Genomic DNA, 22,804 nt, shown 5'->3' with positions numbered 1-22,804 from the left:
AAGAGGATATAAGTTTTTGAATGGAGTAAAATACATCTCCGTATGAAAGAAGAAGAAGAAGAAGAAAATTCTCCCCATGCATCTCCCCATGCAAATCTGGCAGATAAAGACTGTCCATTGTAGAAAATTCTCCGCCACCTCCTCCCCAACCTTGAGCTCACCAATATGGCTTCCCCTGACCTCAAACACAACGACGACATGAACCACCACCTCCGCAACAAAAACAAGAACTCGGCCTGAAGTCGCTGAGCGTGGCCGTGGCCCTACCCCTCTCCCTCACCCTCCTCGACATCTTCCCCTTCGGCTCCTCCACCCGCTACACCAGCCTCCACAAGCCCTTCTATGTGCCCTGATGGGGTACGGACTAAACAAGCCCAACAGCAGTGACGGCCCATCAGCCCAAAGCCCAAGGAAGAGTATGAGTTCGGCATTACCAAAGAGTTCGGCCTCAGCCTACAGCTCGGTAAAAGCCAACCAATCAAGCTCTGCTCTCAAGTCGGCAACCAAAGCAGTTCGGTCTCAGTAAGAGTTCGGCCTCAGCCTACAGCTCGGCAAAAGCCAACCAATCAAGCTCTGCTCTTAGGTCGGCATCAAGCTCTACTCTCAGATCGGCAACCAAAGCAGTTCGGTCTCAGTATTTCGACCGAACAAGGAGTTAGTGGACCCATACAGGATTTCCACAACTTCCAACACACCCACTACCACGTGGTGTCAACTCAGGCCACGATCGTAGGCCATGACCTACACTACATCCACGATCTTAGGCCATGACCTACACGACATCCACGACTTAGTGGTGATGCAAGCCACGATCTTAGTTCATTATATAAATAGAACTTAGATCAGATAGAAAAAGGTTAAGCTCTCTAGAGATAAAATCATATAGCAAGTCTGTGTTGTAAGCTGTAATCCCAGATCAAGCAATACAAACCTGCCCCCATTTCTCCCCGTGGACGTAGATTTACCTCAGTAAATCATATAGCAAGTCCGTGTCGTAATTTATTTTTACGAGCATTCATCATCATCAATAATTCGCGGATTCATCACTGGCGCCGTCTGTGGGAAGCAGAGAACAAAATTTGTGATAAAGCGAATTTTTGATCCATTTTTTCCACCCAAAAAATGCATACCAGATCGCAGAGTACCCGCATTCCTGCCCGTGAGAACCAGGAGGAAGCCAATCCATCCCATAGGTCTGGAAAACAGCCTAGGGATAAATCCACCACCAGTTCTCATGGCGAAGGAACAGGCCGCTCCAAAAATCGCCCCACTGAGTCTTCCCAGCAGCCTGATTTGAATGAGGCTGTCAAGCTGTTCTTGGCTGAGAAGCAGGATGAGTTCTTAGCCTTCCTGCAAAAGAGCCAAGAGCCGAAGACGAAAACGGAGGATTCTCCTTCCTCATCCAGACATGAAAGTCACTACCGCAGTAGTGCCGTGTCTTCCAGGAAGAAGAATCCTCAACCCCGACATATTCCTGTTCCTCCTCGGTACCGGAATCACAGGAGAACTCAATCTCCTCCATACCGACGAGATATCGGATTCGCCGTGTACGGAGCACTGAAGACTCCGTTCTCGGACGACATCACCCGAACTCCCCTACCACAGAACTACCGAACTCCGTCGATGACTTACGACGGGCTCGTGGACCCTCACGATTTCTTGGGGCGCTATCAATATAACATGGCGAACCAGGGTCTCAACGAGGTCCACATGTGCAAGCTGTTTCCCGAGCTGCTCATCGGGAACGCGAGAAGGTGGTTCGATAGCCTCCCCCAGGGCAGCATCAGATCTTACCGAGATCTAATGGATGCCTTCCACAGGAGGTTCTTTCAGAAAGCGGAAGCCCGAATCACTTCGGCTCAGCTGCTTTCCATTCGTCAAGGTCGCGACGAAAAAATCAGCGACTTTATGACAAGATTCCACAAGGAATGCTTGCAAGTAGACGATCTCAACGATCTGCTTGTCATCTCGGCATTCCAAAATGGAATCCTGCCCGGAGCTCTCTACAGGAAGCTCGTTGAGTGCGGTCCGCAGACAGCTCAGGAAATGTGGGACATTGCGGACCAGTACTCCCGGGCCGATGAGGCAGACCGTCGCAAACGGTCGTTAGACAGCTCATCGTCCCGAGGAGACAGGAGGAAGCCCGATCATAGCGATCAGGGACATCCTCGCCGAACTCCTTTTGGCGATCAGGGACATCCTCGCCGAACTCCTTTTGAAAGGATTCAAAGGACTCCGGTGCAAGACAGATTGGGACCCCGTCTCAATCCCGAGAAGCCGCCCGCTCAGTTCGTACCGCTGAACAAGCCGAGAGCGGAAATTTTCGAACTACACTCTGACCTGTTCGAAAAGCCAAAGCGGATGACGAAATCAGCCGCGCGCCGACCCCAGGATAACTACTGCTCCTACCATCAAGACCACGGTCACGATACCGAGGAGTGCAGAAACTTGGCTGCAGGTATCGATGTTCTTGTGAGGGCAGGGACATTGAAAAAATACCAAAGCAAGCAGTCAAAGAAGAATAAGAAGCAGAGAGGTGCGAACTGCGCTCCTCAGGATCCGAAAAGGCAGCCGGATCCCGAAGACGATGACGAGCCGCAATATGATGGAGTAATCCTGACTATTGACGCTCTCCCTGCCGGGAAGACCAAGTCGTCCCTGAAGTCAGAGCGCAGGGGCTCCAATCGAGAGGAGCCAACGCATAAAAGGCTGAAGCAGGACGAAGTGATTACGTTCTCGGATGCTGATCCCGTCCCGGCCATCTCTCCTCACCAAGACGCCATTGTCATCCAAGCCGGAGTGGCAAACAAACTGATCCACAGGGTGTTTGTGGATACAGGAGCGTCAGTCAGCATTCTTTTTAAAGAGTGCTTCGACAAACTAGAAGTGGACCCAGCTCGGCTCAGCCCGGCTCCGCTTCCCCTGAAGAGCTTCGCCCAGGAGGACACCCGCCCTGAAGGTATTATCAGCCTTCCCATCACGGTGGGGAAAGCGCCTACTAGCTCCAGTACGATGATTGAGTTTTTCGTGGTGAAAGCTCGGTCCCCGTACAACGTCATCCTGGGAAGAGACTGGCTCAACACAGTTCGGGCCATTTGCTCCACTTATCACCTCACCATCAAGATCCCTACTAAAGGAGGGATAGCGGTCATCCGAGGTGACCAAAAGAGAGCAAAGGAATGTCTGCAAATTGCGCTTAGAAGTGCCGAGCATTCAGATCGGCACCACCAAGCATAGCAATCACAGCAGCCGGAGTCAGAGGCAATGACCGAAGTCATACCGGAGCCGAATTCGATGACAGTTCAGCTGTACGAAGACGATCCATCCAGAACGGTTAAGATCGGCTTCGCGGGAACGCCTCTACTTCGGGAAAAAACCATCCAGCTCCTCAAGGAGTACAAAGACGTCTTTGCATGGTCTCCGTTGGACATGACCGGAGTGCCCCCCGAGGTAATCACTCATCGTTTAAATATTGATCCTTCGGTCCGGCCGATAAAACAGAAGCAAAGACTCTTTGCGGCAGAACGAAGTCAAGTCATCCATGACGAAGTCCGTCAATTATTGAAGGCGGATGTGTTATTCGAAGTGAAGTATCCTTCGTGGGTGGCCAATCCTGTCATGATCAAGAAAAAGGAAGGAGGATGGCGGATGTGCATAGATTTCACCGATCTAAATAAGCACTGTCCCAAAGATTGCTATCCCCTTCCGAACATAGATAAAAAAGTAGAAGCTTTGATAGGCTTTGAAATTTTTTGTTTTCTTGATCTATACAAAGGATACCATCAAGTTTTAATGGATGAGATTGACGCTTCAAAGACTGCCTTCATTACTGATTTCGGCATTTTCGCTTATAAAAAGATGCCATTCGGTTTAAAGAATGCCGGAGCCACTTATCAAAGGATGGTAGACAAGCTTTTTCGGCACCTGATTGGAAAGGAGGTCGAAGTGTATGTGGACGATATAGTCGTCAAAAGCAAAAGCACTTCGGAGTACGAGCACAACCTCAAGTCCACTCTCAACGTGCTCAAGAAAGCCAACCTCAAACTTAATCCCCAAAAGTGTACCTTTTTGGTAGATTCGGGAAAGTTTCTGGGTTGTTGGGTTTCAAAGGACGGACTCAAGGCAAACCCCTCAAAAGTTCAAATCGTTCAGAACATGGCAATGCCGAAGTCCATACATGACGTGCAAAGGCTAACCGGATGTCTAGCCGCACTGAATCGATTCCTTTCCCAAGCAGCCGAAAAGCAACTGCCGTTCTTCAAGGTGTTGAAAAAGGCACCAAAGTTCGAGTGGGGAGCCGAGCAGAAAAAGGCCTTTGACGAGCTCAAAAGTTATCTAGCCGAGCTTCCTATTCTCTCTGCTCCAACCGAAGCCGAAGTAATATTCTTATACTTAGCGGCATCGGATCAAACCATCAGCGCGGTGCTTGTACGAGAAGAAGGCCAAAAGCAGCTTCCCATCTACTTTACAAGCCGAGCATTAAGAGGTCCAGAAACCAGGTATCAACCTCTGGAAAAGATTGCTCTAGCATTAGTAAATGCAGCAAGGAGACTGCGGCCATACTTCTATGCTCACAAGGTATGCGTCTTAACTGATCTGCCACTTCGGCAAGTGTTGACCAAACCAGAAGCATCAGGCAGAATCGCCAAGTGGGCTATAGAGTTGGGAGAGCACACAATTGAATATCTACCTCGGAAAGCCATCAAGGGACAAGCCTTGGCAGATTTTCTTGCAGAAGCAAAGTTCGATCAAGCAATTCCTGTTATTGCCGAACAGAAGAATTCTGCCAATGCCGAACTAGCACAGCCCTTGGAATCCGAAGTAGAGCCGCCGGACTGCTGGAGCGGATTCGTAGATGGAGCTTCAAACAAGATGGGAAGTGGAGCTGGTATTCTACTTGTCGCTCCCGACGGACACGAGGTAACCTACTCACTTCGGTTCCTATTCCCCACTACTAATAATGAAGCCGAGTACGAAGCCCTCCTGGCCGGACTCCAGTTAGCGCAAAGTCTGCTCGTCAAATCTCTCAAAGTCCATTGTGATTCACAAGTCATAGTAAATCACATGTTGGGTACAAGTGAAGCTCGTGACGAGAGAATGAAGAAGTATTTGGACAAAGCGCAAAGCATCAGCCGAAGTTTCTCCTATTTTCGGATAATCCGCATTCCCAGAGCGGAAAATAGCCGAGCAGATACCTTAAGTAAGTTGGCCTCAGATCCGAGCTCAAAGGCGGAAGAATTAATGCATCGAAGCATTGATGAAGCCGAGGTACATTCAGTATCCAGCTCGCCGAACTGGATGACGCCGATCTTGCAGTATCTGGATCAAGGACAATTGCCCGAGGATAAGAGAGAAGCTCGGAAGATCACGTGCCGAGCACTTCGGTACGAACTTCATGAAGGAGTCCTCTTTAGAAAGTCTTACCTCCAGCCGTTATTGCGGTGCGTAGGACCAGAAGAGACGGACTACATCCTCAGAGAAGTTCATGAAGGATCGTGCGGTAGCCACATCGGAGCCAGAGCTTTAGCTAAAAAAGTTCTGAGATGGGGATATTATTGGCCAACCATGGTACAAGAGGCAGTGCAGCTCGTCAAGAAGTGTACGAAGTGCCAAATTCATGCAAATGTCCCAAGGATGCCGCAGACCGATCTATACACTATGCAAAGCCCTTGGCCTTTCATGCAATGGGGCATAGACATAGTGGGACCACTTCCTCAAGCTCCTCGGCAAATGAAATTCCTTATCGTTGCCGTGGACTACTTCACGAAGTGGGTGGAGGCTGAACCATTAGCTACGATAACGAGCTCAAAGGCATTGGACTTCGTCTGGAAGAACATAGTATGCCGATTTGGCATACCCCACATCCTCATCTCGGATAATGGGACTCAGTTCACCGACAAGACGTTCAAGAATTGGTGCCAAGAGCTGAACATTCAACAGCGGTTCACTTCGGTCTCCCATCCCCAAGCAAACGGACAAACGGAAGTAACGAACCGGATTCTGGTGAAAGGGTTAAAAGCTCGGTTAGAACAAGCCAAAGGACAATGGGTAGAAAATCTCCCTCAAGTCCTATGGTCCTACCGAACTACACCCAAAACCTCCAACGGTGAAACTCCGTATAGTCTGGTGTACGGCACTGAAGCCGTAATTCCGGTGGAGATCGGCGTACCCAGTCCCCGAACTCTAAATTTCTCCTCAGAAATGAATGACGACGGACTGAGAGCAGAACTAGATCTCGCCGAAGAAAGAAGAGAATTGGCGTGCATAAAAGCAGCCAAGTATAAGGAGCAAGTAGCCCGGTATTATAACCAAAGGGTGAAAAAGCTTCAATTTCAAGTGGGAGATCTCGTCTTGAGAAACAACGAAGTAAGCCGAGCAGAAAAGCTGGGCAAACTCGAGCCCACATGGGAGGGTCCGTATCGGGTGTCAGAAGTCCTCGGCAAAGGGTCTTATAAATTGACTCACATGTCAGGAGAACAAGTACCCCGAACATGGCACGTCTCCAACCTCAAGAAGTTCCACTTGTAAGAGACAAGGTCCGGTCAGTCTGTCTTGTGTCTAGTTCGGTCATAGGGGTACATGTTTTTATTTGTTTGTTTTTTACTTGTAAAAAGTTTAAAGTTTTTTTTTCTTTCATCTTTTTCATTTTTTCTCTATGTGTTTTGTCTCTATGTGCTTGTCGTCTCTTACAAATGGTACCAAGGTATATCGTTCTTTAAAGACTGATCCCCTTTTTAGATCGATTATTAAAGACTATTGTGAGTCCAAGCTTCTAAGGAGGATATAAGACCACAATTCAGCTTAACAAGCAGTCCGTCTGAAACGAACTGCAATAAGCCAACGATTGTGAGTCCAAGCTTCCAAGGAGGATACAAGACCGCAATTCAGCTTAACAAGCACTTCGTCTGAAACGAACTGCAATAAGGGAAAGTCCGATCCACGCGATAAACCTCGCCGAATTAGGACGACCAAGTTCGGTCAAAGAAGTTTACCTCATAAGACCGGGGACGACCATGTCTAGTCAAAGAGGTTTACTGCATAAGACCACTTCGGTTAACTGGGAAAGTCCGATCCACGCGATAAAACTCGCCGAATTAGGACAAGGGAAAGTTCGATCCCGGCGACAAAAATCGCCAAATTAGAACACAAACCAAGTCCGGTCAAAGATGTTTATTTCATCAGACCAAAGACGAGTCCGGTCTAAGATGTTTATTTCATCAGACCAAAGACGAGTCCGGTCAAAGATGTTTATTTCATCAGACCAAAGACGAGTCCGGTCAAAGATGTTTATTTCATCAGACCAAGGACCAAGTCCGGTCAAAGAAGTTTACTTCATAAGACCAAGGACCAAGTCCGGTCAAAGAAGTTTACTTCATAAGACCGAGGACGAGTACGATGAAATTTTTTCGCTAAGCTGTAAATACACAGTGTTAGAAGCGAAAACAAAATTTCATTTTTTCAAAACTTGTTCGGCATACAACTCCGCTACCCTACAAAATGGCGTTACGCTATTACAAAGGACTATTCTACTGTCCAGGGTTGCTGAAGTTAAGCCACCTATCTGCAAAATCCTCTGGAAGCCGAGTTCGGTTGTTCCGAGCAGATGAAGAATAAGCAGGTCGACGAGATGCTATCCTCGACCCAACGCCTCTTCCCCGAGCCCGAGAAGTCCTAACCCCTCGGCGATGAAGAGTCTCTGCAATAAGCATCTGCTGATCTTGCTCGCTCATAGTCACAACTCCTCGGCGAATTTCAGTCCGTCCCCGTCTTGACGTTTCCGGCTGTTCCTGAGTTCGTTGCTGACTTGGAGCAAGATTTTGAGCAAGGGAACCAGAGGTTTGATCTGGAGTGCGAGCATCTGTTGGCACGATATGCCGAAGGAATCTTTCTATGGAGGGGCGCCGAGAAAGAACAATGTTGTACCGAGAAGCCCAACGCCGCAGTGATGTCACAACTTGTTGGCAAGCCGGGCTCTCCAGCACATTGTTCATACGGAGTACATGATATTCCTCCCACAGTTCGTCAACTCGACTCTGAACATCCGAGATGGTAACTCCCCCGCGCTCACGGATATAATCCTCATACGCAGTCCTCTCAGCAATGGCCGTATTCAGCTCGGCCTCCAGATCCTTCTTATCGGACTCTAAGTCCTTATTATCGGCCTCCAGCTTCACTAAACGAGCCAGAAGCTCGTCATTCTTCGTCTGATCGGCTATAGCTCTTTTCTCAGCTTCGTCTAAAGCCGAAGAGTACAGCCGTTTCCAGTGAAGTATCTCCATCTCCTTGAGTACAAAGCAGCTATATTAGTTCGGCAGCTGTACCGAGCAGATAGTAAAATACAACAGGAATAAAGGCGAGTACGAAAAGCTATACGAAGACAAGTGTAGAGAATTTTTCATTCACAAGGAAAATTTTTTACACTAGGAGGGCTTCAAGGCCACCGTACAAGGAAGAAACTAGACTAAGAGAAGGGAGACGAAATCATACTCCGCCAGCTTCGTCTCCGGCTCCTTGGTCTGGTTCAGCTTCTTTCTCCTGAGCTACCTCAGCCTCGGCCTCGCATCCTGCCGGCCTCGCCTCCGCCTCCTGATCGGCTTCCTTCTCCGGATGCCCGGCCCGCTCGACTTCGGCCTCCCGCTCCAGCGGCTCGGCCTCACCCTCTCCGTTGTAAGTCGAAGCGGGTGAAACGGGTCCCGCGGAGGCAAAGATAGCCTCCAGGTTCTCGTCCCGATCAGCTCGACAACTCCGGACTCGGTCTGCAGAAAGCAGGACCGAGGATGAAGCGAGCTCCTCAAGGAGCGGCAGATTCTGAAGCCGAGCTGCTATCTCTCGGCTGTACAGAGGCAGCACGACGTCGGCCCCCTGCTCGCCCTTATCGGTAATTAGCCTTACCAGACTACCGACAAAGGCCGAGAACTGGCTGCTCAAAAAGAGTTTCTCCGTGTAAACACGGAGAGCCTCCCCTTGGGCAACCACGGCAGCAGCATCCCTCCGTTTCGTCTGCTCTCGCTGGATGACGAGCTGGTTTTTGGCAAACTGAGCTTCATCCTGGGCCGAAATCCTAGCAGCTCTGGCCTTCTCAAAGTTAGCCTCAGCCTGTTCGGCCCGATGACAAGCAGCCGCCAACTTCCTCTGCATCTCAGCATAGTCGTTGGACGCTTTGGAGAGTTCGACGGCGACGAGCTTGGAGAGCATATCATTCCTCTGAAAATGAGTAAAGAAAAAAGTCAACAAAGGGGCCACAAAAAATACAGGAAAAAAGCAAGGCCAGAAAATCAAGAAGAGAATTCACCTCGGCGAAGTCCGTGGGCCATAAAAACGGCTCACAGATATGTTCCGAAGGAGGCGCCAAGACCACGTCTTTCTCTGGCGCTCTCGGGGGCTTCTGGGTCTTCCCCTTCCTACTTGCTGAAGTCGACTCCGGCTTCTTCGGATCCGAAGAGGTTTTTTGCCTTTTCGGAGTCCTCTCGGCATCAGACGCCGAGCTGGTGGTTTTCGGCCTCTCCGGCTCCTTGGACTCCGAAGATTTTCGGGTAGCCTTGTTCAGCATGTACACTGCCAAAAAGCAAAGAAACAAGGTTAGTTTTCGCTGCTAAAGCAGTAAAACATAAAAAAGAAATCCTCACCCTCAGTTTCTTCGTCCGAAGACGAGATATTGAACACGAGGTCGCCCTTGACGAGCTCAGTTTCCGAGTATGGTTTCCTAATCATAGGAATCTTATTGAGCTCGCCCTCGAGCTCGGCCAACGGTTCTAACCGAGGATGAGGAATCACGGACTTCGGCCCTCTCCAGGGAAAGCCCGGAGCCGCTGTCCTATTATAAAAAAAGAAGCGGTTTTGCCATTTCGGCCACTTGGTTTTACAGAATGCCCTAAAAGGCTGTAAGGGGATCAAGTAAAACCAAGATCCCTTCCTTTTAAATTGGAAAAAATTAAGGATTGCCCGCAGAGACAGATCCTTATCTAGCCTACGGAGTTCGGCAGCAAAAGCCGACAAGTGCCTCCAAGAATTCGGAGTCACCTGACCTAAAGAGAGTTGAAAAAAATCAAGAAGCTCTACAAAAGGTAGGGGAAGAGGGAAACGAAGCCCGCATTCTAAGCAGGCTTCGTAAACGGTGGCATAACCCTCCGGCGGGTCGTTAGCCCTATGATCATCGTCGGGAACCACCGCCTTCCCCCCGGGAAGAAGATATTTTTCGTGTAGAGATATCACGGTGTCCTTACTCAAGACGCTGTGAAAGTATTCTACAGTCTTCTCTCCGAACTCTTTCCGGCTAGAAGACCCCTTGCCCCCTTTCCTACCGCTACCTAACTCGGAAGAAGAAGAAGAAGACATGGTTCTTACTCTTTGCAAAATCTGAAGAAATTCTGAAGAAATTCTTGAAAGCGGAAGGAAATTTTTACGCAAAGGAGATAGAGTGCAGAAGAAGCAGTCGCAAAAGTGCTTCAATGATGAAGAAGGGAGGTATTTATCAGATTCGGCGAAGATTTCAAAATCGTCGCACCGTTTCGAATCCCACCTTTTCAGGATTCAACGGCCGGATTTTACTGTCGCATTTAATGCAGTCACGTGCAAGGCGTCAGCCTCCCCCGTACCTTTATCCAGAATGCCGAAGTGACTCGCTTCGCCGAAGTGATTCACTTCGTCTTTCGGGGGGGGTAGTGATGGGGTACGGACTAAACAAGCCCAACAGCAGTGACGGCCCATCAGCCCAAAGCCCAAGGAAGAGTATGAGTTCGGCATTACCAAAGAGTTCGGCCTCAGCCTACAGCTCGGTAAAAGCCAACCAATCAAGCTCTGCTCTCAAGTCGGCAACCAAAGCAGTTCGGTCTCAGTAAGAGTTCGGCCTCAGCCTACAGCTCGGCAAAAGCCAACCAATCAAGCTCTGCTCTTAGGTCGGCATCAAGCTCTACTCTCAGATCGGCAACCAAAGCAGTTCGGTCTCAGTATTCGACCGAACAAGGAGTTAGTGGACCCATACAGGATTTCCACAACTTCCAACACACCCACTACCACGTGGTGTCAACTCAGGCCACGATCGTAGGCCATGACCTACACTACATCCACGATCTTAGGCCATGACCTACACGACATCCACGACTTAGTGGTGATGCAAGCCACGATCTTAGTTCATTATATAAATAGAACTTAGATCAGATAGAAAAGGGTTAAGCTCTCTAGAGATAAAATCATATAGCAAGTCTGTGTTGTAAGCTGGAATCCCAGATCAAGCAATACAAACCTGCCCCCATTTCTCCCCGTGGACGTAGATTTACCTCAGTAAATCGAACCACGTAAAATTTCCGTGTCGTAATTTATTTTTACGAGCATTCATCATCATCAATAATTCGCGGATTCATCATGCCCTCTCTGTGGACTCTGCACCTCGCATGCGTCACCACCGCCTGCCTCTCCGGGCTGTCCGCCTGGCTCGTCTGGGCCGAGGGTGGCTTCCACCGACAGCCCATTGCGCTTGCCTTGTACCTAGTGCAGCTCGCCATGAGCCTCATGTGGTACCCGGTGGTGTTTCGGGCCGGTGCCATCTGGCTCGGCCTGTTTAGGGCACTACTTGGTTGTGAGCGGGCCTTCCCGAATATGAATCCCATTGCCGGGGATTTGGTCAAGCCTTGCTTAGTGTGGCCGCTGCTGCTCGCCCTAGCTAATTTTAGGCTTGTGTATCAATGATTTCGATATTGTCTCTCTTTTTATTAGCTTTTGTTATGTACATGTAATACTTGGATTTATCGACTCGTAAATTTCTGGTGCCATTTTGATACTCCATGTTAAAAGTAGGAAAAATATTATCCATTTCCAAGAATTATCAAGATTTAAGATGGAGTGTTGAACTATACATGATTCAGCCTATATATCCATCTGCAAGCGTTAAAATCTTTTCCAACTATCATCTCTCATGTTTGATTGTTTTCGATTAAACAGTGCGTACTTGATTTCTTCATCTCGTTCAAGTGAAGATAGGAATCAAGACAAAAAACATCCCATGCGATTTCAGTTATCTGCTACCAAGTCTGGCTATGATAGGGACTCTGATACGCCACCAACAGTTGCAGCACGCAAGCCACGAGCAACCCAACGGCCGAGACAATTGAGTCACGCGACCAAGCCCAAGCAGCTGCGGCCTCCGCTTGGCTCAAGAGGAAGAAGACTTGCCCAGCAAGATACAAAGATTGTAGTCCTAAGTAGCAAATCTTCATGGTTATCTTTTATTTTAGTTATGTTTTCCTTTTTGGATTGAACATTTTTTCAGAATAGGATTCATATAAGTTTTTTTGGTCTTCTTCTTTATTTTTTCGCGAATTTTAAAGTCAACCAAATAAGAGCATCCACAATAAGTACGGACTTCCCATAAGCTAGTAATAAGCTAGCCAAAAACTCTTCATGTCACATCATCAAGGACTTCCCACAGCCCAACAATAGGCCAGCTAGCCAACGTCCTAGCCAAGCAGATAAATTTACAAATACGATCAATTCATTTTAATGGTTGGTGTTTATCAAATATTAGAAAAATGGGGTGCAATGAATTGCAAATATAAAGTATAAATAAGAAATTTAAAAAAACATTAAAAAAAATCGGCTAGCCTATCGCTCACCCCGCAATATGCGGACAGCTTATAATCGGCTAACGCCTCTTGTCTATCGCGTTAGCCTAATGCAATAGCGGACGTCCCCCATTCCCTTCTTGCTAGCTTGTGGCTAGTCTGCTCAAATGTCTAGACTATATAAATAATAGAATTCATTAGAGAGTAAAAATGGCAAATAATCTTTTATCATCGTGTTTTTTAAACCCTAGCACCTCAAATAGGCTCGAGCTCTTCAATTTACATCCAATTAATCTCGCCCATCGTTGGTGCTCTAATCTTCTAGATCGAAGGTGTATCAGGCTATTCCCAAATTTGAGAGATGCAAGCTTGTCAACCGAGGCCACGCGACACTTCTCCTTCCATTTTCTTCTACCCCTTCCTCCGTGGCCCCAATTCCTGCTTTTTTTTCTTGTCGATTTTGAAGGACAAAGCAGTATAGAACTTATAAATAAACAAGTGCTGATAGTTAAACACGACTTGTCTATTATGAAAAATGGACTAATAATATAAACTATTAGGCCAAACAAAGGAAAGGAATGGAATGGAATGGAATGGAAATAAGAGTACCATTTCTTTCCATCATAATTAGCCCCTTTTCATAAGTGATAGAGTACATAGTTTATAACAAAATTACATATAATCAGATATTTGTTTGATTTGAATTAGATGCATGCTGCATTACTCGGTGTGCATATCTTTTATTCTCTCACCCCAAAATTTAGTCGATTATTTAATCATCCTCTTATCTACTACTTTCTCCATTCTTAAAAAATTATGCTACATTACTCGGTGTGCACATGTTTTATTCTATCACCCCAAAATTTAGTCGATTATTTAATTATCCTCTTATCTACTACTTTCTCCATTCTTAAAAAATAGTTGGTGGACGATACGAGCATTCATGAAAACTTGAGAAGTTAGTAAAGAAGAGGTGAGAAAAAATAGATAAAGTGGGAGAAGAAAAGAGAAAACGTGAGAGAAAATAAGAGAAGTGGATAAAGTGCGAGAGAAAGTTTCTATTTTCGAAATGAAACTATTTTTCGTTGACACCCAAAAATGATAAAATTAGACTATTTTTTATAGATCAGGAGAGTTTATCACCCCCTCCTTTTCCCAATATGTCTCTCACTTGACCCAACACGAGTTTTAAGAAATATAATAAAGTGGGTTGAAAAGCTAATGGAATATGAGTCTTATTTTTATATAATAATTTTATAATAAAAATGTGAGTGAGAATGAATTAGTTGAATATGAGATCCACTATAAAAAATGGTGTCGGACAATTATTGTGGGACAAATCAAAATGAAAAACTGGGACCTATAAAGAATGACGGAGGGAGTACAAAAATACAAGATACTATCACATAGTACTAGTTTTGCGTATCCTCGATTTTGTGCATTGCCTTATTATAGAAAAACACTCGAGATATTGGTCTCTAAAAACACAAACTTTGGTCAAAATTTGGTATTTTCCATGAACTTTAAAATTTGTCTCGAATATCACAAACTTTGTATTTTGTTTTGTATTATTTCCAAACTAGCCCAAATAAGATATTTTCATCAAAATTATCTTTTACGTGGGCAACGGTGATATGATATTATAAATCACTTTTTAAGTTCATAACAAATACTCTAGGATAAAAAATCACATAGAAAATCACATTGATTTAATTGTGTCAAGCATGACAAAAAAAATCTTGTAAGTTAGTCAAATAAAGTGATAGACATGCCATGAGAAATATCAAACAAAATGCAAAGTTTGCAATATTTTAGATAAATTTTACAGTTCGTGGGCCGGTTCATTCGAAAAAAAATGGAACCGGAACTGAACCGGCCAAGGATCGGCGGTTCCGGTTTCGGAACCGTGAACCGCCGGTTCACGTGAACCGCGGAACCGCCTAGGTTTGCCCGGTTCCGGGCCGGTTCATCCGGTTCGGCGTTTTTTTTTTCATTTTAAATTTGTAATTCAAGTAAAATATGTAGATATATTTGCATAAATAAAATTAGAATAAAGCGATGTTCAAATGCAATTTTATTGATACAAATTACAACTTTAAAATTACAAATTACAACTTTAAAATTACAAATTACAACTTTAAAATTACAAATTACAACTTAAAATTTACAAATTACAACTTTAAAATTGCAAACTACAAACAACTTTAAAATTACAAATTACAACTTAAAATTTACAAATTACAACTTAAAATTACAAATTACAACTTATTACTTAACATTACAAATTACAACTTTAAAATTACAAATTACAACAATTACAAATCGAAAAATTTAAATACAAGTTACTTACAACAATTACAAGTTACAACAATTACAAATCGAAAAATTTAAATACAAGTTACAACAATTACAAACTGAAAAATTTAAATACAAGTTACAACAATTACAAATCGAAAAATTTAAATACAAGTTACAACAATTACAAATCGAAAAATTTAAATACAAGTTACAACAATTACAAATTTACAACTTACAAGTGTTGACAAAAAAGACTTAGAAGATCATTAAAAGATATTCCTAATTTGATAAGTATCTTATTGGTGAAAAAGTGGGTATCTTTAGGGCAGATGGTACTGGAACAGAAATTTATATATGGAATCTGGATGAATGAGGATCAGATTATAGTTTAAAATGAGAAGCTGGGTTCACTGGCGGGAGTTCGTTTCATCGTCGGACTCAGATGAATATACCACCCTGATGAAACGAACTCCCGCCAGTGAACCCAGCTTCCCATTTTAAACTATAATCTGATCCCCATTCATCCAGATTCCATATATAAATTTGTGTTCCAGTACCATCTGCCCCAAAGATACCCACTTTTTTCACCAATAAGATACTTATTAAATGGAGAATAGAGAAATTGAGATTGAGAGAGAAATTCTTATTAACACCGTTACACAAGAATGGGGTGAGTAGAAATGAAGAGGATTGAGGGTATTTATAGGGGAAAATTGTGATTTAAAAAAAAATTTGAAAAACACGGCGGAAACCGGCGGTTTAGGCGTCCATTTGAATTTTCAAAATTTGGAAAAAACGGCGGGAACCGCCGGTTTTCGGCGGAACCGGCGGTTTTGCCGGTGGAAACCGGCGGTTTCTGCCCATGGTTTCGGTCAAATCCGGCGGCCGCGGGCCCGGTTTCTGAAAAGGCTAGGAGTAGGCCTGAAATTGTGCCGGGAACCGCCGAACCGGCGGTTCCGAACCGCCGGTTACGGTTAGCGAAAAATTGGAACCGGAACCGGCCCGGCCGAACCGGCGGTTCCGGTGCCGGTTCGAACCGCCGCCGACGGTTCCGGTTCCGGTTCGGAACCGCCGGTGACGGTTCCGGGCCGGTTCGTCCGGTTCGGTTCGGATTGGGGACCTCTAGTTACTGTTAGTGCTATATCATGCGCTGCATGTGTTATTCTCTATTGAATTCCGGTGTCCAATTCAGTTCTTTTTCTTCTTAACTTCTTCAAATTTTGATCTTCTTTTCTTCTTCTTGTTGGGTGGAAAAATTGTTTCTTTTTGATTGTTTGCGCTGGATTCAGGTGATTCTATCACTGATATAGAGAAAGGGAAATCTAGTGGGCCGCCTTTGAAACGCGGAAAGAAGAGGCAACTGAAAACTAATGCCGGGGCTGCATGGGGAAAACTTATATCCCAGTGTCCACAGGTAGTCTTACTCTTTCAGCTAAATTTTGCATCTTTCTTATTGCTTCGATTTATAAATTTGATGAGAAATGAAAAATCTATTTTGGGCCGATGTTGTAATTGGCTATCACATAGAATTGATGTTAGATGGTATTAAGATCTACTGCAGGTGCAAGCCCTTAATTATTAACCATTAACCAGAAATTTCCCTTCAATTATATTTTATTATTAACTTTGAGGGATACAACAGGATTAGGTTCATATAGAGTTTCAAGTGTCTGTCTCAGCTTTAGGTTTGGAGTACTAACTTTTTGATAGTTAGGCTTTCTTTTCTTTTTCTTTTTTGTTGTGGGGTGGGGTGGGAGGTAAGCCTTTCATCCCGAAGGTCTTATTTTGTCTGTTACTTAAAATGGTTCAGCGACAATTATCTACTGATCACTGGTGGAAGGTATCAGGTGTAATTTTCTTTGGCATCAATTTCACCCGCATTATGTTTGAAAGTTCAAGTTTTTGCCTTTCAGAATTTCTTGTAGTTGCCGTATCGGGTCTCTTGTTATGTTCTATCACTAGTCTGAACTTCACTCTGAAACAAGGGTGGGTCCTTCGTTCTGTAGGGGCCATAGTTCAGTCTGTGACATGTCAAAGAACCCTCTTTCGATGTATGTTTTACTTTCTAGACAAATGATTTAGTCCCCCCTATCCAAGAGCGCTAGAGAGAAACCCGGGGGTGGGGAGAGGGAATTGTTTAGCACCCACTCCTGATTTGTATATTTGAAAATAATCAGGAAATAGGCTATTTTCGTGTTTTGACAGTATGAAGTATCATAATGTCGAGATAACACATTTTTTGATATCGATATGCATCATTAGATTTTTATTAGTTATTACTACCTCCTTCCCATAAAATAAACTAATTTTTCCATTTTGGTTCGTCCCATAAAAATAGGCATTTCTATTTTTGGCAACTTATGCATTAAAACCCATGCCATCCCAAGATGTGCTATTTTTTTGGGACAGAGAGAATATTATTTATTTAGTTGCTATTTGTTTGTTAGAGATAAGTTTATATCTTTAGAGTTTGATTTAGTTTAGGAGTTTAGTATTTATCTTTTAGAGTTTTATTCAAGTTGGAGTCTTTTATAGATTCTTACAAATTGGACTTTGTTCCCTACTTTCCGGAGGATGGCCTCGTATGTCCATTGTCTCTTACTTTTGCAGTGCTCCCTTCTTTTTTCTTCATTATTATCATTTCAGTTGTGTGATATGCTTCGTATGCTGAGATATTAGCGAATGCATATGGCCATATGGTTATGCCTGCGCATTACTCCGTATCATTTTCCAGTTCCTGTTCTGATGTCTCTAGCACAAAGTATCATAATGTCTGGAGAATAGATTTTCCAGAAGCTGAGTACCTTCTGCTGAGGAATTACTTTTGCTTATGTATAAGAGTAGTCGCTTGCGTAGGTTTGTTTATCATTGATCTGGGATTGACTAGACCTTTTAGGCGGAGATAACCAATAAGCTATTATCGATGAGCATTTGCTATTTGCCACGTCTGCACCTTCAGACTTTTGTTTCTACGCATTCTGTTTGACAATTGGGTTGCTTTTAAGGCTTTGTGTTGGGTTGAGGGATTTTATGCCCAAGCATGCTTGTGTTTTCACCGTTATATGGTGCGTGGCCATAACTATATTTGTGTGATGATTTCCTCCTAGAATCCACATGTTGTCTTGCATTGCCCAACTTTTACTGTTGGCCAAGGCCGCCAATGCGATTTATGCGTGAGAGATCCAACAATTAGTAAATCTTTGTGCAAACTGAAGCGCATGGAGTCTGAGGTAAACTTCTATGCTGAAGTTAATTTTGGTTGGGAGTTTAAGTCACATATGGTTCTCACCATCGCATTGGAGGGGATTCAATGTTTATCTGTTTGCTGGTTCCATGTCTGATTCAGGAAGGAGAATCACATACGCTGCTCGAAATCACTGGGAAAAAAGGATCTGTACAAGTGAATGGAAAACACTATTACAAGGATACCACGATCCCCATAAATGCAGGTGATGAGGTGGTGTTCAGCTTGTCCGATAAACGATCTTATGTATCCTTTCTTTTCTAAACACTTAGTTCCTTTGCGTGTTTATTATGTGATCTGCTATGCATGGGCACAAGTATCTGTCTTCTCTTTATGGCCTTAACTAACTATTAGGTTTTCCAACAACTCACCAACGAAAGTGCATCTACAATGGATGACCCAACATCAGTTAGTATGTTAGAAGTGCATGAAGGACCCGTAAAAGGTTTGCATATTGAGGCAAGATCAGGAGACCCTTCTGATGTTCCCTTTGCAGCAACACTGGAATCAATAACGAGTCACCCTGAAGAATTATTTCTCCTTCCTTCTTCATCCCAGGATGCTGGGGATGCACAACATGTTTCTGAGATTCCAGCTTTACCTTCTACTTGTGAAATTGCAGACAGACACAAAGATGCTTCTGACCTTAAAGATGTTGCTATGTTACCAGTTGCTGAGACAGATGGTGTTTTATCTCCTGATGTCTCTATTAAGAAATTCAATGTTGCTGCTGAGAATGTGAAAACTCTTCCACAAAGCAATGCCTTGGGACATCGCTTTCCAATTTCAATAGCTCCAAAATTTGATATCAGTGGCACGATATCTAAGATTCTTGATGAGCACAAGGCAGTTAGAGATCAGGGCAAGGATTCTGATCCTCCCATTTCAATATCATCGAGATGTGAAGCATACAAAGATGCTTTGCGACAAGGACTGTTGCATTGTGATAACATAGATGTTTCTTTTCAGGATTTTCCTTATTATCTGAGGTAAAAGTCACATTCATACTGTCAACGCTTCTTGTCCCATAATATTTTTCATGGATAAAGAATAAACTGTTGCAAATCTGTCATTGTATGACACTGATTTACAGAGATTGAGCTATAAGTGATATGTTACGGACAATTCTTGTGATTATTTGACGGCTGCTTTCTAGATAATTTTATTCCATAACATCCGATGTTTTGGTGAGACTTAATAATGTATTGGGATAAGACCCAAGCTCTGTATATAATTATATATGTATATCCATCTATTATTATAATCCCTTCGTCCCCCTCAAGATTTCCACCTTTCCTTTTTAGTTTGTCTCACTCAAGATGTCCACTTTCTATATTTGGAAATATACCCCCCTCTCCTCATTAAAATATTCAACTACCTTTTTCTCTCTACTTACTCCACCCAACAACTCTGCCTAAAATCCCGTGCCACTCAAGAATGTGGACATCTTGTGTGGGACGGAGGGAGTATATATTTTGTAAATGATATTCTTGCTTATTCATATTTCTTGGTATGGAGGGTTCTATGACATGCTTAGTTACTTGCATAGTTTACTTTCATTTGCCTGTCCATGAAACTTTGTTTATTATATTTATAATTTTAACTTTTAGTTCTGTCCCGCGGCAGATTATTTTGGTTTTCCATAATAATTAATCGATTTTTTTGGCAGTGAAAACACAAAAAATGTTCTCATTGCTTCCACATACATACATTTGAAGTGCAATAAATATGTGAAGTTCACTTCAGACCTCCCTACTGTATGCCCGAGAATTTTGCTGTCAGGTCCTGCAGGTAATGCAGTTTTGTTTTCCCGAAATTTGTGCAAGTGCTTTTCTGTACTGTTCCCAACTAATCTTAATATTATTTGGTTGTTCTTTTCTTTATAGGTTCAGAAATATACCAGGAAACATTGACCAAAGCACTTGCCAAACATTTCGGTGTTTCTCTTCTTATTGTTGACACTGTTCTGTTACCTGGTGTAAGCTTCTATGCGACCTAAGTTCAAATTTGTTATTGTTATTTGCTGTTCTAGAAACTAGTTTACTTTTTATTGATGCAGAACTATATTCTTTGTCTAGGGACCGGCAATAAAAGAAGCTGATTCGGTGAAAGAAAGTACAAAGTTAGAGCGAGCAATTGTATATTCCAGACAGAATCTGCATCTCAAAAAACCAGCTTCAAGTGTGGAGGCTGATATTACTGGAGGTTCTACTATAAGCTCTCAGGCTCAACCCAAGCAGAAGCATCTACGGCTTCATCTAAAACTCATACCTTCAAAAATGGTAAGTCTCTCAAAGCTTTTCTTCCTTGTCTTAGTTTAGCTTGTAGAGAAATTGTATTAATTGATTTTTTGTTGTTTTGATAGGTGACCGGGTGAAGTATGTCGGTTCTTTGCCAACAGGATTTTCTCCTACTCAAACTACCATAAGGTAATTAACTTTCTTCTTTTTTTATATATATATCTGGTTTCGTGCTCGTCATCCTCAACCGGGACCTCCCGCGATTCACTCCGCTTATTTGGAAGAACGGTGATTTCGAGTTCATAGTCATTATTTTTTCATTAGTTTGTTTATTTAAGTGTTTTGTAGAGCAGCACAAATTCGAATTTGCGCGGACGGTGGTGCCAACAGATTGTATGATGAATTGCCGTTGCTGTTCCCTGACGAACCTAATTTAGCTGTTCGTAAAAGGTTCGATCTTGTGAAGAAATTAATCGGATACGTATACGTGTTTCAAGCACATGCTTCTCATTGTTGTAGGGCAAATAAAATGGAAAAAAATAAAAGAAGAAATGCCTGTTTGTTATTGATGTTATTCTGTCTGATCCAGGTATAGGCCAGACTTAATAAAGGGAGACATGGATTCCGTTAGGGAAGAAGTTTCACACTTCTACACAGATTTGGTAGGTTTTTTAATGTTTATTGAATCTCACTAACAATATGCACATCTTTTAACCATTTTCAAGTAGTAACTACTGTATAATTTTTGTTTCTCCACTTCCTAAGGTGCGTGAGTTATACAAATTTTTGCTAAGCTTTCCTAGCAAGATGGATGCAGTTAGATCTCCATATTGATCATGGCTCCATTTGTTGCTTCTCCAAATTTTTCTCATCAAGTTTACATGTTTTAAGTTTTTGCAACTCATAGTTTATTAAATGATTTCATTTTAGTCCAACAATTTAAATCCGGTGCATATGATTTATGGTTTTCTGCATTTCATGAGAGTTGTATCACATGTACTAAATTTCTCTTAAATGCAGGGAACCAAGGTAGTTAATGCTTCAGATGACCAGGACACGACAGATTTGCATAAATGTGTTGCATATATTCGAGATTTACCTAATCTGGAGCATCAAAATGTAAGTGTACTGCTTTTTACTTTTTAATCATCTATGTGGATTAAGACTGTGTTTATGGTGGAATGACAGGGTTATAGGAAAAAAGAACAAATCAAATAGTCTGCTATATTTTGTTTATTTGTTTGCTTCCAATACCCAAATTTTCTTGTTTGTACCATCAGTTATACAGTCTGCTATATTTTGTTTGTTTGACTGGTTCTGATACCCAATTTTTCTTGTTTGTACTATTGGTAATTTGGTTTGGATTATTCTCTCTCTGCTTTCCCTCGGCTTGTAAGTTTTCCACTCCACTAACGCATGTTTCCACCAGACTTGCATCCTTGTTGCTGGAGCACTAGGTGGAAGATTTGATCACGAGGTTGGCAACATCAATGTTCTATGCTGTTTCTCGTGCACACGGATAGTTCTTCTATCCGATGATTGCCTCATCCAACTTCTTCCCAGTAGTCATCATCATGAGATCCATATTCATCCAACCATCGAGGGACCACATTGTGGCCTTGTACCCATCTGTGGCCCATCAAAAAGTAGCACCACCACAGGGCTTCAGTGGAATCTTTGTGAGTGTCTATGATGACATCCATTCTTTTCACATTGTAGGATGCTTAGTCAAGCATATCATGTGATTCCTTTTCCCATGAGCATCAACTCTGCCACAACCTGGGATACATGTTATTACTAATGCAACTGTAGTTATTTAATGTTGCTTTGCATATGTATGGTGATCCAATTGGCTTGTAAGCAACATAAGAAATGAGTGCTTTACGCGCGGCTATCTAGTGCTAAGTTGGAGTCTGATTCATTTCTAATGCTATGCTCTTGTGTTTACAGCTGATACAGAAATGAAAATTTGATGGCCTCATAAGCACATCAAACTTGGTAAAAGATGAAATAGTAACTGTGCGGTCCGATTCTGATCTCCTTTGGACTATATCCCTCAAATTGATTGGATGACTGGTGCGTGCTAACTGATCTCACAAAATGAGACTCAATAAAAAATGTATACTTTGTAGTACACATTTTCTTCATGATTACTTTTCCATAGTTTTATTTGTAAAGTAACCTCAATTATCACAAATTCTGATAATCTCTATCATTCTTGTCTGCTTATTTCTTTAATTTTACTTTTTAGTTTCCATTTTTTGTTCAGAAATAGATTTGCTCACTATGATGTGAAATTGGCAAACGGAAGCTATTGTTGAGGATTTTGCCATAAGGTTAATTGGGCTGAAGATGATCGCAGGTTGCGGGAAAGCTCCTAAAAGAATTTCTTATAAAGTGTGATTTTATCATTTGAAGCAATAAATTGGTGTATACTTTTGAATATAGTATAATGTTTACGTTAA

At 43.1% G+C, this 22,804-nt stretch overlaps 1 protein-coding gene and 1 pseudogene across 9 annotated transcripts; both read left to right on the top strand.

Moving 5' to 3' along the window:
* The first annotated feature begins 16,050 nt into the window (after nucleotides 1-16,050).
* Nucleotides 16,051-20,961, top strand: LOC121781088. Of its 9 annotated transcripts, none has more exons than XR_006046141.1 (10): nucleotides 16,424-16,695; nucleotides 17,963-18,085; nucleotides 18,202-18,345; nucleotides 18,454-19,088; nucleotides 19,769-19,890; nucleotides 19,986-20,077; nucleotides 20,178-20,381; nucleotides 20,465-20,528; nucleotides 20,693-20,789; nucleotides 20,929-20,961. XR_006046141.1 is itself a non-coding variant. In XM_042178805.1 (8 exons), exons 2-8 carry the CDS (start codon nucleotides 18,074-18,076, stop codon nucleotides 20,474-20,476), a joined length of 1,221 nt encoding a protein of 406 aa, XP_042034739.1. In that variant the 5' UTR covers nucleotides 16,051-16,269; nucleotides 17,963-18,073; the 3' UTR covers nucleotides 20,477-20,604. The 9 variants fall into 9 exon arrangements, 4 of the variants coding, with proteins under 4 accessions (XP_042034739.1, XP_042034754.1, XP_042034718.1 ...); XR_006046131.1 differs by having other exon boundaries at nucleotides 20,678-20,789; nucleotides 20,929-20,956; XR_006046133.1 differs by lacking the exon at nucleotides 20,929-20,961 and having other exon boundaries at nucleotides 20,693-20,797.
* Nucleotides 20,861-22,804, top strand: LOC121781127 (annotated as a pseudogene).

The sequence above is a fragment of the Salvia splendens genome, chromosome 2 (assembly GCF_004379255.2).
Source record: "Salvia splendens isolate huo1 chromosome 2, SspV2, whole genome shotgun sequence".
In the NCBI taxonomy this organism is placed as follows: Eukaryota; Viridiplantae; Streptophyta; class Magnoliopsida; order Lamiales; family Lamiaceae; genus Salvia; species Salvia splendens.
Note: the sequence above shows the minus strand (reverse complement) of the source record. Positions and strands in the feature narration are given on the sequence as shown.

Coding starts and splice junctions, on each gene's coding strand:
- LOC121781088 (XM_042178784.1), top strand. CDS start 16,657: ATGGTTCAGCGACAATTATCTACTGATCACTGGTGGAAG. Junction 18,086..18,201: donor TGAAGCGCATGGAGTCTGAG/GTAAACTTCTAT, acceptor TGTCTGATTCAG/GAAGGAGAATCACATACGCT. Junction 18,346..18,453: donor TGTCCGATAAACGATCTTAT/GTATCCTTTCTT, acceptor ACTAACTATTAG/GTTTTCCAACAACTCACCAA.